This window comes from Pecten maximus, chromosome 10, assembly GCF_902652985.1.
Source record: "Pecten maximus chromosome 10, xPecMax1.1, whole genome shotgun sequence".
Classification (NCBI taxonomy): Eukaryota; Metazoa; Mollusca; class Bivalvia; order Pectinida; family Pectinidae; genus Pecten; species Pecten maximus.
Window position 1 is genome coordinate 22515918 of NC_047024.1, and position 16924 is coordinate 22532841.

Genomic DNA, 16924 nt, shown 5'->3' on the forward strand with positions numbered 1-16924 from the left:
AGATCGCGGTTACTAAAATCTTATGGAAGTGCAGGTTTTCAGAAATGCTACATGATGATACAGATGTGCAATAGCGGTTAAAAAAGTCCCTGCGGTGAAGGTCGTTTTTATTAAGTTTTGATGGTCATAGTTCAAGATGAAAGGGCCAAAGGTCACACTCGATCACAAGATACCTCATGAACCCCCTCAATCGATTTAGTTCAGCATAGTTTCACGACATAAGAAAATACCAAATGTATATAGAGGATATCTAAAAGAGGGTTCAGTAATGTTATTTTTATTTTTCACGAGTGGGGCTAATATCTTTATATTTTTCACTGAAGATACTTATAAGATATTCTGTTTATTACCTTTTTATAGCAAAGTATACCGGGTCATCTTCTAAATTTCCCCATTGTCGTTCGTAAGCAGTGTTTTGATAGGTCAAATCAGAAATAGTGCATATTTTTCAATCGGTTAAAGCTCAAGTTCAGAGACGGCCATATTGCGGGGTCCTCAGTTACCCGTTAGTAATCTAGAGGTCGGCATCAAAATGTAAAAAAATTCATCCGTTACGACAAAATATTTGTGCAATTCGCCAATGCTCTCTATTTAATGAAGTTTTATCTTACGATATTAGATACGAAGATATCTTATTACTAAATATTTTCAATAAAATAAAAAACTTCATTCAGTCATAGTTCTGATAGCAAAACATTCGTGATCCAGTACAATTTTCTTTCCACAGAAAGGAACCACTCCAGACTCTCCAGTTGATGGTGTCTACATCACAGTTAATATCTGTCCCCCTTTTTGCTGTTTTAATGCCATCATCAATCACTTACTGGAGATTGGACATGTCTTGAAGAGATTTGACAATGTCTTGAATCCTTTGTAGCCGAAGTCCTTTCCTCAGAAGACAGCATGACTGGTGCTACATGTGGTGTCTATGAGTTTGTGTTTGTTTGCTGTGTTTATGACTCCGGCCCGTGAACAGCCATGATCATGTTGAGGCTTGGTCTCCTTGTAGTAGTTGGTGACTACCTCACTGAAAAACATACAGGAGGCCCGTTGGATGCCATCCAGAACAATTAGGGTGAAGTGTCTTCCCTAAGGACACAACCATGACAGCAGAGACCGGCCCATTTCTCAGTTTCGCGAAAAACAAAACTGACATGGGTAGCGTGCTTCCCAATCACAAGACTGGCATCTAACCGGCTGTGCTATCGTGACCCCTTTGTCTAAGAAACACTGTTGTTGAACACCCGATTTTATGTCTGTTTTTATGTAAACCTTTCAGTGTAAAATTTTCATTGCATTTTTTGTGTACTTAATAAGATATTAGGAATATTTTGTTTTCACCTTGTCACATCTTTTCAATGCGAGCATGAAATAAAACTCTCAGCCAAGTGATTGCCCATTTAAAATTAGACAAAATACATTCAACTGTTCTGAAAAAAGTTTGTTTTTAAAGGAAAAGAGGCCAATAACCGACCACAGAATAAAATTTGAGTTCTGGTTAAATGAACAAAAATTGCTGAAATTTTGTCGACTGTATATTAAATGTGTATTAAGAAAATTGCCACTTGCTAGTAACAACCTAGGAAGAGGAAGGACTATGATAAGATTTGCCTGTTGCCCAACTGTATATATAAGATATATACAGCAAGATTTTCTGAAACAGAAAATTAATTGCCATACATCAGATACAAACAACTCCTCAAACTTGAGACAATTGTATTAATTTTAATATCTCTCTACGTACAGAAGTCACAATAAAACCTCTGTAGGTGAACACATAGTTTAAGACTTGTATAAACAAGTAAACATATAGCTAATATCAACAAAATCAGCCATTACAGATCACAGCGACTGGGAGCAGACCGCAAATAAACATCAACCAAACTTAAAATCAGCAATAATACTACTTTGACATCAATACTTGTCTTTAAAATAAATACATGTACTTTTTTTTAATCAATTTTGTTTCTTTATCAATCTCGCGACTCATTTATCCTTGATTTTTAAGGTAACTTGTTTGTTTGTTTCTTCAGTAAAAATAACAACAATAGATTTCTATTAAAATAAATACACCTTTTCTTCTTTTATTAAAAACAATTCTTTCTCTTTTAAAGGGATTATAACTATTAAAATTTAAAATCTTTCAGAAAATATTATCAGACATAATATAAAAAAAAATTCATAAAACTAAGACTTTCCCCAATTCCAAAAACTAAAACTTTTATTTTATAGAACTTTGTTAACTCGAACTCGATAAGACCACTTAAGAACTTCGAGTTATCCGAGTTTTCAATTTTTTTTTCAAGGTAAAGTTACAGATGCAATAGCTAGATTTCAGCTTTTATCTATTTATCAAGTGCCTTACATAAAAATATGGTCACTGTTACTATAAATAGACTTTTGACATCCTTGACCAATAAAACATTTGTTTTACTTTTGAATACATTGTACCTGAATCAGTGTAAACAAATAACATTACTATTTGGTAGGCCCTACGAGAATGCATCCTAGTGACTCCATCCAGCTTTCTCCATTTAGCATTTTATACAAGCATCAACAGAGGCAAACAGTGTACTTACAGTGTGTCCATATATTTTTGCATTGAATTTATATGCAGTCATAATCTGTCCAAATTATTAACACGTTTGAACAAGCATTAATTGAAAACCTCCAGAAGTGATTTTCAAAATAATCGCAAGCCATGAAAGTTACAGCAATATGTGTGAAAACATGCATGCCAGGACAAGCACATCTTCGCTAGCCAAGGCTTTACAAACACACATGGAGGCTATTGTCATTTTGATGAGATACGTGATCAATAACTTCTATCAATTAATCAAACATTGTGAATGATTCCCCAAAGATTGTACGTCTCTGTGTTTAGGTAAAATGCCATGACATAGTCGACAAGGTAGCTCTGTACTGGGCGCCGCAATTTTTGTTTACTGCGAAACCAAGCCAGAATGTAAAACCTTATTTGATTGGATGCCCTGGGATTCCAGGGAGTGACGGTTTAAAAACACCTATATCTGCCAAGGGTTCGTGGAGTGCAACGTAATCAGAAGCCTTGGCTAGCGAAGATGGGACTAACAATGTTCTGCGTGACAGTGGTCATGTCGGAGTCAAAGACTCTGGTCGTAGAGCTATACGCCAACACAACATGTTAAGGTTATAGTCGCTGAGGTGTGTCTGTGTATACTTGGCCACCACAAGCGTGACTGCCCGGGTCTAGTGGCGGGACCTGGAGTCCTCTAATGCCCTATATAGTAGTAGATGTGGTCATCTCGCCACATCCGAACTGTCTTGATCCTGTAATATATTCAGCAGCTCTGTCGCATATTCTCGTTCCTCCTGAAAAAGAAACCTTTTGATTAAATTATCTTTTCTTTACATCATTTGGTGATTCCAAGGCACCTTTTAAAAACATTTTGTACAACAATTTACTGATGGCTGGACTTTTCATGGTATACAATTTTAATACTTAACAAGAGGCCCATGGGCCTTAACGGTCACCTGATTTTTGAAATATTTCAGTAAATTTGAATGAAAGAATGAATTTCAAAACAAATAAAACAAATGATAGTCAAAAATGTGATTTCCCTATAACTATAGTAAAGTTTATCCCCTCCCATGGGGCAAACGCAAGACCCCAGGGCTAGGAAATTCACAATTATGGTAAAGCACCTTAAGACCCTTCGATCTGTGAAGAGTATTTAATTCTACCTTATTTGGGCTGTAAGAAGAAGATTTTTAAAATTTCTGTTAATTTGACCCTTTTTGGCCCCGCCCATCAGCCCCTGGGGGTCAGTCAGGGCCAACATGTACATACCATCAAACTGTCATCCCAAGCTGATAATGTTAACGAAGTTAGAATGAATTCCAATAAAAATTCAACAAATAATAGTCAAAAATGTGATTTCCCTATATAAACTATAGTAAAGTTTACCCCCTCCCCAGAGGCAAACATGAGACCCCAGGGTCATGAAATTCACAATTTTGGTAAAGCACCTTAAGACCCTTTCATCTATGAAGAGTGTTTGATTCCACCTTATCTGAGAGTAGAGAAGAAAATTTTTGAAGTTTTAGTCAATTTGACCCTTTTTGGCCCCGCCCCTCAGGCCCCTGGGGGGTGGGGACCATATAATTCACAATTTTGGTTCACCCTCAGCCATGGAAGCTTCCTGTAAAATTTCATTGAATTTAGTTCCGCAGTTTTTAAGAAGAAGTTGAAAATGTAAATTGTTTACGACGCACGACGGACGACGGACGACGCACGACGCCGGACAAAAGGCGATTGCAATAGGTCAACTGAGACTTCGTCTCAGGTGACCTAAAAACTCATATCTTATGTATTATTTCATGCATGACTGTTCAACAATCAATAATCCTGACCCAATCATTATCAGAATGATAATCTATTATCAGATTTATTTTTTGCATAATTTCTCAAGTTATGAATTTAAAACATGTGAAATCTGATAAAATTGTCTGCACATTTTTGGTTGCACGTCTGAAATTGTACACAAAATACAATATCTGTTGACACTACACAAGTTCTCAACAGTTTTAACCAACACCAAAATATTTGTGTCATTTACCACCATATATATTGTGTGGTATTGATTTCTATATGCAGGGCTCAAAGTGGATATTTTTACCAGTTGGCCTATTTGGCTACCAAGTAATAAAATCTAGGTGTCAATGGGAAAAGTTAGTCGCCAGCCAAGTTGTCCTACCTTTCTATAAAAGATACCCAAAGAAACTTTTTTTAGTCATTTTAAAATTATACATACCTGAAACTCTTCCTTCCCTTTCAGAAACTCTATCCTGTCGTTTAGCGTGCTGATGAGATTAAGTTCATGTCGGTGACATTCCTCACACGCCCTTGGGTGATCACGGACGATTGTCAACAGGGCAGACATAAGGTGTTCATGGTAACTACTGTGTTCTTCCTGTAAATGTCCTACAAGCTGGTCGATCATGCCAATGTTGCACATAATATCTGTGGAGAAAACAACATGTTCATTAAACCGATTTAACACATAATATCTGTGGGTAAACAACGTGTCTATTATACGAATGTAACACATAATATCTGTGGAGAAAACAACATGTTCATTAAACCGATTTAACACATAATATCTGTGGAGAAAACAACATGTTCATTAAACCGATTTAACACATAATATCTGTGGAGAAAACAACATGTCCATTATATCGATGTAACACATAATATCTGTGAGAAAACAACATGTCCATACTGATGTCCATGTAATGTCAGGAAAACCAATACATCTTTATGATCCCACACATAATATACAACATCCATCTCCATACCTACAAAGGCATGGCCATATACACTCCCCCTCCGACAGAGAAGAGAAACATGATAATTACTTGGCTAGTGTTGATGTGCATATTTTCATGAAATATTATCATATGTCAATGTTAATGTATTCCTTACACTAAAACACAAAATAGCTGGATGTGTGGCTCTGAGTTTGCTATGGCATGTTCCTGAGGTGAAAAGAGCGAAAGTAAGCGTAACCCCTGGAGTATCGAGGATAGATCCGTCTGTCATTACTACAATGTTTATCTACGATTACTAACCTTTGTACTCAGGATTATCATTACACAGACAACTCAGCATGAATGCTGCTTTAATCTTGAGTTTTTCTACATCAGACTGCATAGCTCTCATGACAACAGAGAATCCGTCATTGTCAACAAACACCTTCTGAGCATCGGGTACATCTCTGCACAAACCTACAAAACAAAATAAAATTTGTGTATTAAATCATCTGATAAATACATCATCATAACTTATCAAGAATAAGCCCACATTTTTTTTTGTATAGAAGGCAGTTGAAATTTTCTCTCTTGTGTAGATTCATATCCGGAAATAAGCCCATAGACCAGCATAAAGCGAGGGTCTATATGGACAGAATATAACACTGATATGGGACTAAATGGGTGTTTGGGGGTAAAGAAATATCTCAATGATCCATATATGTAAGGTAGGTGTTATGTAATGCCTGATTTTATTGTTAACACCAAAATCCTAGCGACACCAAACAGCGTCTGAGAATTCCATGTTTTTACATAATAGTGCACTCTGGCCTATGCCAGACATGCATGGTGTCAGGGTCATAGGAAACTCGGGCTGTAAATGACCTTGACCCAAAAACCCTGAAACTCAAACTTGATCTGTAGCTACAGAGAGTACAGAGCCCCGTTCGATTTGCACTCTTCTAAGAAGAGAAGCCTTCTAAGAAGATCGTATTCCGTTATATGTAAATCGAGTAAACCGGGAGAATAAAACAAAAACTAAGCAAGTTTTTAAGTTTTCTCAAACACGATGACACAAACATGTGCATGTATGTGTTATAAATACTTCTCTAGTGAAACTCATCTCTCGCACACTTAAAACATGGTCGCCGCCATCTTGGAAGATAAATCTTCCAGCTTCGAGACGGAAGAGGTAGAAGATCTTCCAGAAGCAGAAGAGCTTCAAATCGAGTGACCGGAAGATATATTCTAGAATGAGAAGAGTGCAAATCGAACGGGGCTCTGTACTCATACTGAAGTTACTCACCAACATACCTTGAGGTATGCCTGAGAAAAGTGTGGAAAACTGTGTGGACAGATTGACAGACGAACAAACAGGGAGGAAACCTATAGTCGCCCTGTTTTCACCGGTAGGGGACTAATAAACAACACACACAATAAATGATCAGATGAAAATATCTAGACAGGAAAACAATGACCCCACTTATCAGACTGCTTGGGGGACCTTGTTTAGACATATAATACCCTACTGACCAGTAATTCTTTTTTTGTCAGGGACACAGCATGAATTTTGATAACTGAAAGTTTGGATTTGTGTTTTTTGTGTGTTACATACCTATATACATCATGTAAAAGGAACTACATTTTATCTGTTAAATGGATCAATTGATAATTTGGCAAGATCTCTAAATTAAGTCCTTTTATTGCGGCGAGGCTGAAATGGGCTTACATGAGATGGCGTAGAGTGCTTTTATTCGGACGGTGGCATTGCTGTCATTATCTATGATGCCTAGTACAAGGGGAAGCAACTCATGTTTTAAAGCTGCTTCCTGGCAGTAGGGGTTGTTCTGGACAAGAACACCAAGAAGCTCTAAGGAGTTCCACCTAACTTCTGCCTCGCTGTTTTCAAACTGTTTTGCCAGCACTTCATATCCTCCAATCTTGTGAAAATCTGTCAGAAGATGAAATAATACACTGTCATGTAGATTTCATCAGTTTACAAACAAAAAATCATTAAATAATCAGACCGCTTTTTTTATGTATTTATCATTAATTTAATCATTTTTATTTATTTACAGGTATTTTTTTTAATTCTTATTTATATACATGTAGTTACATCATAAGCTGCAAGCTCAAAATAGTTGGTGATGTCCGATAAAAAAACTTAACTTCACAGGTCTACAGTTTTAGGAATTATCTAACTTCATTTTCCTATTATGGGAGAAATGTATCAGTAGAAAAACAAATGATAAAGAAACTATTTTTCATTATAACATTAAAACTTTTTTCAACTTATAATATATAATTACCTATTGCTAAATCAATATTTTCACACCATTCTATCATTTCCTCAAGAGCAGCAATTTTTTCGTCTGTTAAATTTTCATTATCTTCATCATCAGGTTGGTTTAACTTCACAAGTGCCTCTTTCATCCTTGAGACAGGATTTGTGGACATATTATCTAAAGCAGACTCCAACCATTCCCGTCTCTGAAAGATTTAAAAAGACATCATAAAACTTGAAACCATGACCTGAGTGGAGTATCTGATATGGCATGGATACTGGTGTACTAAATGCCAAAAGACTGGTGAAGCTAGCATATGCAGAGGTGGCATAACTATCTCAAATAACTATTTATCCATTAAACTATTGAAACTCCTTTTATTGTCATCCTCAGATTTGGACGATAAATCTAAATTGAGGAGCAGTATATAGCTATAAGCTAGCTAGCTGAACACAAACAGGTGACCGGTCAGACTTTTGGAGTCTGCGGTTGATAATGGATGATAATGGATAAATACCCCACTGTCCCTTGGAGGAGCAAGACTAATAGAATCTAACAGGGGTCTGTTCCATGGACAGAGATATCTCAACCCGAGTGTAAAAGTTTGGCCAGCTAATCTCTTACACCAGGGTTGAGATATCCTTGTTTCGCGGAACAGACCAAAATTTGATTATTTTTCTCACATCCTTGCAAGCAAATGTAAGTTTTTATGAAGTTTTTCATCGCGCCATCTGCAAAGCTCCTTGGAATGTGCGTCAAAATTAATGACGTCATCATGTACGACATGGTTAATTAATGTAAAATGATGTTATGTTATTGTGAGCAGCGTCATATAGTGCATGCCAACTGTCTTTACCCTCTGTGGGATAGATTTATCTTTTCCTTGGCAACAGCGGAATAAGTATGTGAGAAAATGGGATCTCATTCTTTGGGCTTCGAAAAGATTACCACCCCTTTTCTTTTGGTTTGGGGGTACAATGGAACGGTCATCCATCCAAGTGATGACTACACTTGACATTTTTAAAATGAAGAAATGTTTATAAATGAAGAAATGTTTCTGAACCTTATCAAATCACTTGTACGCCCCTATTTAGAAACCAATATCACTACATGGTCTCCTATATGTTAAAGATAAAATGTCTCTAGAAAACATCCAGAGAAGGGCCACAAAATTAGTTCCATCACTAAAAGATCTCTCATATGCAGAACGCCTACATCATCTGGGACTTCCATCACCTGAATATAGGAGATTAAGAGCAGACATGGTTGAAACATATAAACTGATTAACAACTTGGATATATCTAACCAACAAGTAATTCCTACACTTGATAACCTCAATACTAGAGGGAATTCCAAAAAACTTAAAAAGATTAGGTACAACACAAATATTAGGGGACAAGCTTTAAAAATAGGATTGTAAATACATGGAATCGACTTCCCACACCAGTAGTAGATTCCCCGTCCCTTAATACTTTTAAATCTAGGCTTAATAAGCATTGGGTCAATCATCCAGTTAAGTTTTTACCTTCTTGCTACTAATGTGTATATATATAAGTTGTATACGTGTCCTCTGCGCAACCTGCAAATGAGTGTACAACCATGAAGATGCGTCAACAGAAGCCACAAGCTTACATGGACGTCGAATACTATGAACTATGAACTATTTCTTAACTTCAGTACATAGACACGACACTCAACCACACTAATAATAATAATAATAGCTACATGTAGCTATTGCACTATGCAGCTGTAATGCCTATAGCCATGAACCATCACATTACCCCCTTTGCCATATGAGATTCAGGGTTCAATCTGGCTTTGGGTAGGAAAGACAAAGGACATGAACAAATTTGATTCAATATAATTGGCATAACATGTACCTGCGTACACCTGTCATATATATTATGAAGCTTCTTGAGTTTAAGTTACTCAACTTCAGGATAATTCAGTTGTCTTGTTTTTTGTGTAAAAGTCACATTGACACAATCTTTATCACCCCTATGGATTATAATGTGTCAAAATATAGGAAACAGGTTCAAATTCATGCTCACCTATAACATTTATGGTATTTTATATAGTGTTTTTTCATTAATAACTTATCTATTTCATTTAAATCAAATATAGGCGACCTGTATAACTCGTATATCATGCAGGCTTCTCAAGTTTTGTCAAGTTCTTTAGACTGATCTTGTTAGATATATTACTCAACATAAGTATCATGCATTTACCTCAGCTGACATTCCGCTAACTACCCCATCGGGATTGTCACAGGCGGTACCTTGTTCGATACAGAACTGTACCAACCCCTGCATGTTATTTGGGATTCTCGACTCCCTTTGATCATCTCCCCCTCCGCTAGCGCTCATGTTCAATGTTGTCAAGGTTCGATCCCAAGGTGTTCTTAAATTAATATGGATTTCCCAAATGAAAGTTACTAGTGTGTGCCTAATTATAAAGACATGAAGAAATCTCTCGAATTATAAGTGATGTTTCCCGAAGTTTCCAGCATGGTCGTTCTCTACAAACAATCTTAACGTCAACGATTTACGTATAACCGCTCAACGTATAGAATTTACGTTAGTATTCTTCAGGTTAAGTTACAGAAACGCTTGTCTCGCAAGCAAGTTATTACATTATGTAAGTTACTGGTATCCGTCCGTCAAGTTTCAGTCCTGACCTACACCAGACATGGTGTCAGGGCCAGAGGAAACTCGGGCTAGGTTCGCTCGCTAGGTCATTTTCATCAGTCTCAGAGCTCTGCCCGATGGTTGGCTTACATATTTTACTCTTCAACATTATTTAACAAAATGAGTAATCTATTCCAGATTTTTATCTCCGGTGTATTTCTAAAATTCGATTATCGTCTCATCAATGACGTATTGGAGAAGGCAGATTCAAAAATATTCCAAGAGAACACAGATTTTGCATTCACTGTAATTAAAATTTGTTAGATGATGAATTTCATTTCATGTTTATTTGTCCTCTTTATAATGATGTAATAAAAGGTATATCAAGAAATGTTACTGGAATCGGCCATTATCTTATACACAGCAACTGTTCAGAATGAAAAAGAACTATGAAACTTGGGCAAATATCTAAAATTTAGTTTCACATTACGCTCAACGCATCAATCATGGTTAACGTAATTTCCAATGGTAAGTCGGTCAACTTTTTGCCACGTGACTTTTCAATTTAACTAGCCTACAGATGTCAATGTTGTTTTCTTTACAATTCTGGCGCATTTTGCCGTTAGTCAGTGTGATAATAATCAACTGTCCGTCAATTAATAATGTACAAGCTTGATAAGTAAAATGAATAATTAATTTGATTTTCCATCGCTGTGATGAATTGTACATTATTGTATGTTGTATATGTGTTGTGAATATAATTACTTATGAGCCGATAAACATTGAAATACCGAACACCGGGGGTGTCATTTTGACCGAATTTTAATCTAGCCCCAAAACGTCTAAAATGTGCTATAAACAGACTGTTACAAGCTTAAGTTTTCAAGTCCCTGTGGCCGAACGAAAATTTACACATCACAACACAATAGGAACATTTCGTCGGTCTTAATTTCCCGTGGCACTTGCCATAAACTTGTTCCCAAACAGACAAGTTCAATAGAAACGCATGGAAAATCGGCGTTAAAATAAACGTCTACAAAAAAACGTCAAGCAACATGCAATGTGGACAACGCCGTGAATCGCTGTTCTGCACTTTGTCGTCTTTTCATTTCGGTTTGTCATTTTGCTATATCTATTTGACACTGTTTCGTTTTTTCGCTCAAATAGCGAGAATTCTGTGTTAAACTTTTCTTGCAGTGGCAGGATTTCACATTTTCTTTCTTTATTTCGACTTGTCTATTGGCGGTTTTTCGCAAATGACTAAAAGAAAATATACAAGTCACCACACGAATTAATGGCTTATCAAACAATCAGTTACCAGCTTTTCAGTTGCCATTCTTTCTAAATCTTACGTGACTGCATGTTGGGGAATTGACATCAGACGCCAAAGGCGACTAATTTGGAGACTCCCTGCAGAGATGGAGATTTACCTTCGCACGAACAGATAAACTTTGACTTCGCCCATAGCTGGTATCCATATCTGCCCTCTATTCCTAGCTGTCTCTCTCCTAACGCCTCACGTGACAATACACGGCTTTTAGGTGTCGAGCGTCAGCCAAGGCGAGGAAGGTTGGTCGTTCTATTCCTATACCGAAACAAATCAAAACACTTTGGTAGTTTATAACTTTGGCGACCTTCCTCTTTGAATGAATTGCTAAAGAAAAATTGGTGAATGCGTCTATTACCAGTATATATATATTTACCAGGTGTCATATGATGCTACCTCACAAAGGTGTGTCATTTCACTATGGTGGCATATGGAACGCCATAGCTGCCTTATGTGGTAACTTGTATTATATGATGTATTCGCTTCATTATATGCAGTGATTATTTCATTTTATGAAGTGATTATTTCATTATATGAAGTGATTATTTCGTTATATGAAGTAATGGTTTCATTATATGAAGTGATGGTTTCATTATATGAAGTGATTGCTTCATTATATGAAGTGATGGTTTCATTATATAAAGTGATGGTTTCATTATATGAAGTGATTATTTCATTATATGAAGTGATTATTTCATTATATGAAGTGATGGCTTCATTATATGAAGTGATTGTTTCATTATATGAAGTGATGGTTTCATTATATAAAGTGATGGTTTCATTATATGAAGTGATGGCTTCATTATATGAAGTGATTGTTTCATTATATGAAGTGATGGTTTCATTATATGAAGTGATGGCTTCATTATATGAAGTGATTGTTTCATTATATGAAGTGATTGTTTCATTATATAAAGTGATGGTTTCATTATATAAAGTGGTGGTTTCATTACATGAAGTGATTGCTTCATTATATGAAGTGATCGTTTCATTATTTGAAGTGATCGTTTCATTATTTGAAGTGATCGTTTCATTATATGAAGTGATCGTTCATTAGTTTCATTAAATGAAGTGATCGTTTCATTATATGGAGTGGTCGTTTCGTTATGATGACCAAATATCTTTATGACTACACTTTTAGATTTATAATACAGAAATAAAACCGGTAGAAATATCCGGACGCTTTTAATTCCGTAAATCTTTTTGTAAATAATTGCACACACACACCGTCTTTTTCTTTAAAAAATACTTTTACTAAGTTGGGCCTAAGTTTCTAGTTTAACACTTTCCAAGAACACTTCATACTTTTATTTGCTAAAATAGTTGTTTACTAATGCCAATATGGTTTGCCGCATAGTATGACGGGTACACAGTTACTATTACAATTTAATAGATCTTATTCATAAATTTACCTCTATGTTTTATACACTATTAATATGCCAAACTGCATAAAACATACATATCTCAATTAGTAAACAACTGTTTTAGCAAATAAAAATATAAAGTGTTAAACTAGAAACTTAGGCCCAACTTACCTCTCGGGTAGCGCGGGTAGGCCTCCCTGCTCCTCACTCGATCTAGCTTAACTTTAACTCAATATTTCACCTTAACACGTGTTATGACTATGCAAAATGATTACAAAATTGTAATTGCGTGTAAATATCCCTATCATATCTGGAATACCTTAACAAAACAGTCTTTAAATGACACTTGCCTAGGGAACCAACGAGTAATATAGGTCACGTACACGTGTACCCACAGCATCACTGTTTCAAGCAGCTTTGCGAGCTATCCCCTTAACACGCTCACATTTCTTGCACATTTTTTTCATTTTAATTCACTTTACGGACTTATTAAGTACACAAAATTACAATTAAAAAAAGTTTATTTTCCAAGTATTTTTTAAAGAAAAAGACGGTGTGTGTGTGCAATTATTTACAAAAAGATTTACGGAATTAAAAGCGTCCGGATATTTCTACCGGTTTTATTTCTGTATTATAAATCTAAAAGTGTGGTCATAAAGATATTTGGTCATCATAACGAAACGACCACTCCATAAAATGAAACGATCACTTCATATAATGAAATAATCACTTCATATAATGAAATAATCACTTCATATAATGAAACGATCACTTCATATAATGAAACCATCACTTCATATATTGAAATAATCACTTCATGTAATGAAACCATCACTTCATATAATGAAACCATTACTTCATATAACGAAATAATCACTTCATATAATGAAATAATCACTTCATATAATGAAATAATCACCTCATATAATGAAATAATCACTTCATATAATGAAACCATCACTTCATAAAATGAAATAATCACTGCATATAATGAAACCATCACTTCATATAATGAAATAATCACCTCATATAATGAAATAATCACTTCATATAATGAAACCATCACTTCATAAAATGAAATAATCACTGCATATAATGAAGCGAATACATCATATAATACAAGTTACCACATAAGGCAGCTATGGCGTTCCGTGGCACTATGAAAGAGTCTGTCGCTGGTCACATCCTCCAGTAATTTAGTGGTAATGCCATAGACGCGCGCCGGATTTTTTTCCATTTTTATTTGCTATAAAAAAAAATTTCCTCCCCCGAAAAAGGGAAAATTTACCTAGAACAGGTATTCACTTTAAACACTTATTATTTTTCCTTAATAATTGACAGGTTTTTAACTTTTCAAATCTGATAGAATGTGTATCTAAAGCGAACCCTACATGCTGCTAATTTGACAACAACAGATGCAAAAAGGGACAATTCCATAAAAAAGCACGCAAATCTAATCGTCCGGTTGACATACTGAAATTCAAACAACAGCGAAACAGGATAAATAACATGAAAAAAACTGCTAAATTATCGTTTTTCGAAAATATAAATGGTATTATAAACAATTTTGCCGTACATGATTCTAAGTCTTATTGGAAACTAATGCATCGCTTAATTGGAAAATCGGGTAAATCGGAATCAATTCCTTCACTATACGACAGTACTAAAGGTGAATTGGTATATGATAATAATAAGAAAGCTGATTTGTTGAACTCTTTCTTTTGCTCCATATCTGAAATTATTGATGAACCAATTGATATTCCTGAATTTACATCAAGAGGTAACAATACTATTGAAAATATTATTTTATCTGTTAGTGAAGTAAAGGATATTCTATTGAATCTTAAATTAAACAAAGCTACTGGTAAAGATACTATTAGTCATGAAATGTTGAAAAATACTGCTGCAACTGTATGCATTCCCTTACAGTTATTATTTAATTTATCCTTAACTCAATGTAAGTTTCCTAACCAATGGAAGACTGCTATGGTAATACCTCTATTCAAAAAAGGTGAACGTTTTTTATCCTCTAATTATAGACCAATTTCTCTGCTTAGCACTGTTAGTAAAGTTTTTGAGCGAGTTGTGTATAAACATCTATATAACTTTGTCTTTGATAACAACCTTTTATATAAGTATCAGTCTGGGTTTCTTCCAGGTCATTCTACTGTGTCACAATTAATTGAGATTTATCATAACATTTGCCTATCATTGGAAAATAAGCTGCAAACTTGTATGTTTTTTTTTCGATATTTCTAAGGCTTTTGATAGGGTTTGGCATCGTGGACTTTTGAAAAATCTTTATTCATATGGGTTCAAGGTAATATTTATAACTGGTTAAAAGACTATTTAAATGACAGAAATCAATTCGTTGTCATTGGTGACTCAAGCTCAGATACCGGATACTTGAAAGCTGGAGTTCCACAAGGGTCGGTGTTAGGGCCATTTCTATTTTTAATATTTATTAACGACATTTCTGAAAAATTATTTTCATTGTCAAGAATGTTTGCTGATGATACTTCTCTCTCATACTCTGGAAATAACAGAATGAATATAGAACGGCATTTGAATGATGATTTAACAGCTATAGATCATTGGTCAAAACTATGGAAAGTTAATTTTAATCCAAGCAAAACTGATGTTATAATCCTCAACGGCTCTCTTGAAAAAAATGATATTAATTTACAATTTAATAACACAACATTGACTTACAGTAATATACACAAACACTTAGGAGTAACGTTGAACGAAAATGCTAAGTGGGAAACTCATATTTCAAATTTCGCTAATTCTGCCTCACGTCACTTATCTGTTTTACGTAAGTTGAAATTTACTTTGAAAAAGGAAATTTTGTCTAAATTATATATTGTATTTATAAGACCCTTGCTAGAATATGCGAGTGAATTATGGGATGGGTGTAACAACTCAGATACTGACAAGTTAGAGAAAATTCAGCTAGAAGCAGCTAGAATTGTCACAGGTTTAACCTCATTTACAAGTAGACAGTCGCTATATATAGAAACCGGGTGGGAAACACTATTAGAAAGGCGAAAGCAGAAAAAACTTTTATTATTCTATAAAATGCACTATAATATGGCGCCATCTTATTTGAACGACCTTTTGCCCAACAGAGTTAATGAAAATACTACTTACAACTTGAGAAATAACCAAGATTATGTACCACCTAGATGTCGTCTGTCTCTATATGAAAAATCATTTCTTCCCAGCACAGTAAAAACATGGAATTCTTTAGACATCACTGTAAGATCTTCAGAAACAATAGCAAACTTTAAAAGACAAATAAAACGAAAAATACCTGTAGCAATAAGACTAGGAGTTGGTGACAGAAAACTTGATGTCATTCACAATAGACTTCGACATGGATGTAGCTCATTAAATTCAGACCTTTTTAAAGTTAATTTAACTCTGAACCCTTCTTGTAATTGTTCATTTCCCTTGGAAAATGCGCTACATTATTTTTTACAATGTCACCAATATAACGATCATCGTGTCATGTTTTTGAGGAAATTGTCTGTATTTAATGTCCATATAGATCTAAATCTGATACTTAATGGATCAGATAGACTTAGTCAAATTGACAATGACAATATACGGTTGATTGTTCAAGAATATATAAAAAATACTAACCGTTTTTATTAATCTGATGTCATTTATGTCATAATTGTTTTGTTGTTGTTTTGTTTTTGTTTTTTTTTAATATAATAAGTAAGTCATGAACAATAGACTATACAACTCCTATATCAATTTGTGCAAAATAAATTATATATGACATATATATTATGCAAAATACTGATATATATAACATCGATAGACTATATATATCGAAACTATATTGTTGATAGTACATGTATGTAAACCAACATTTTTATTACCATATTGTACATTTTGTTTTATGTTTACTTATTAATATTATGTCATGATCATTTACTTAATAGCCATAACACTATTGTAATTTTGGTAACTGGTATGGCACACGTCGTTGTTTCAACCAATAAATATTAATGTTGTGT

At 34.8% G+C, this 16924-nt stretch overlaps 1 protein-coding gene across 2 annotated transcripts; it reads right to left on the reverse strand.

Annotated features, from left to right (window-relative positions):
• Positions 1-1709: 1709 nt before the first annotated feature.
• Positions 1710-11747, reverse strand: LOC117336243 (hsp70-binding protein 1-like). Of its 2 annotated transcripts, none has more exons than XM_033896718.1 (6): positions 11633-11747; positions 7599-7779; positions 7019-7240; positions 5611-5766; positions 4794-5002; positions 1710-3351 (listed from the first exon to the last, which is right to left on the reverse strand). In XM_033896718.1, exons 1-6 carry the CDS (start codon positions 11678-11680, stop codon positions 3280-3282), a joined length of 888 nt encoding a protein of 295 aa, XP_033752609.1. In that variant the 5' UTR covers positions 11681-11747; the 3' UTR covers positions 1710-3279. The 2 variants fall into 2 exon arrangements, with proteins under 2 accessions (XP_033752609.1, XP_033752608.1); XM_033896717.1 differs by lacking the exon at positions 11633-11747 and adding an exon at positions 9804-10133.
• Positions 11748-16924: the final 5177 nt, after the last annotated feature.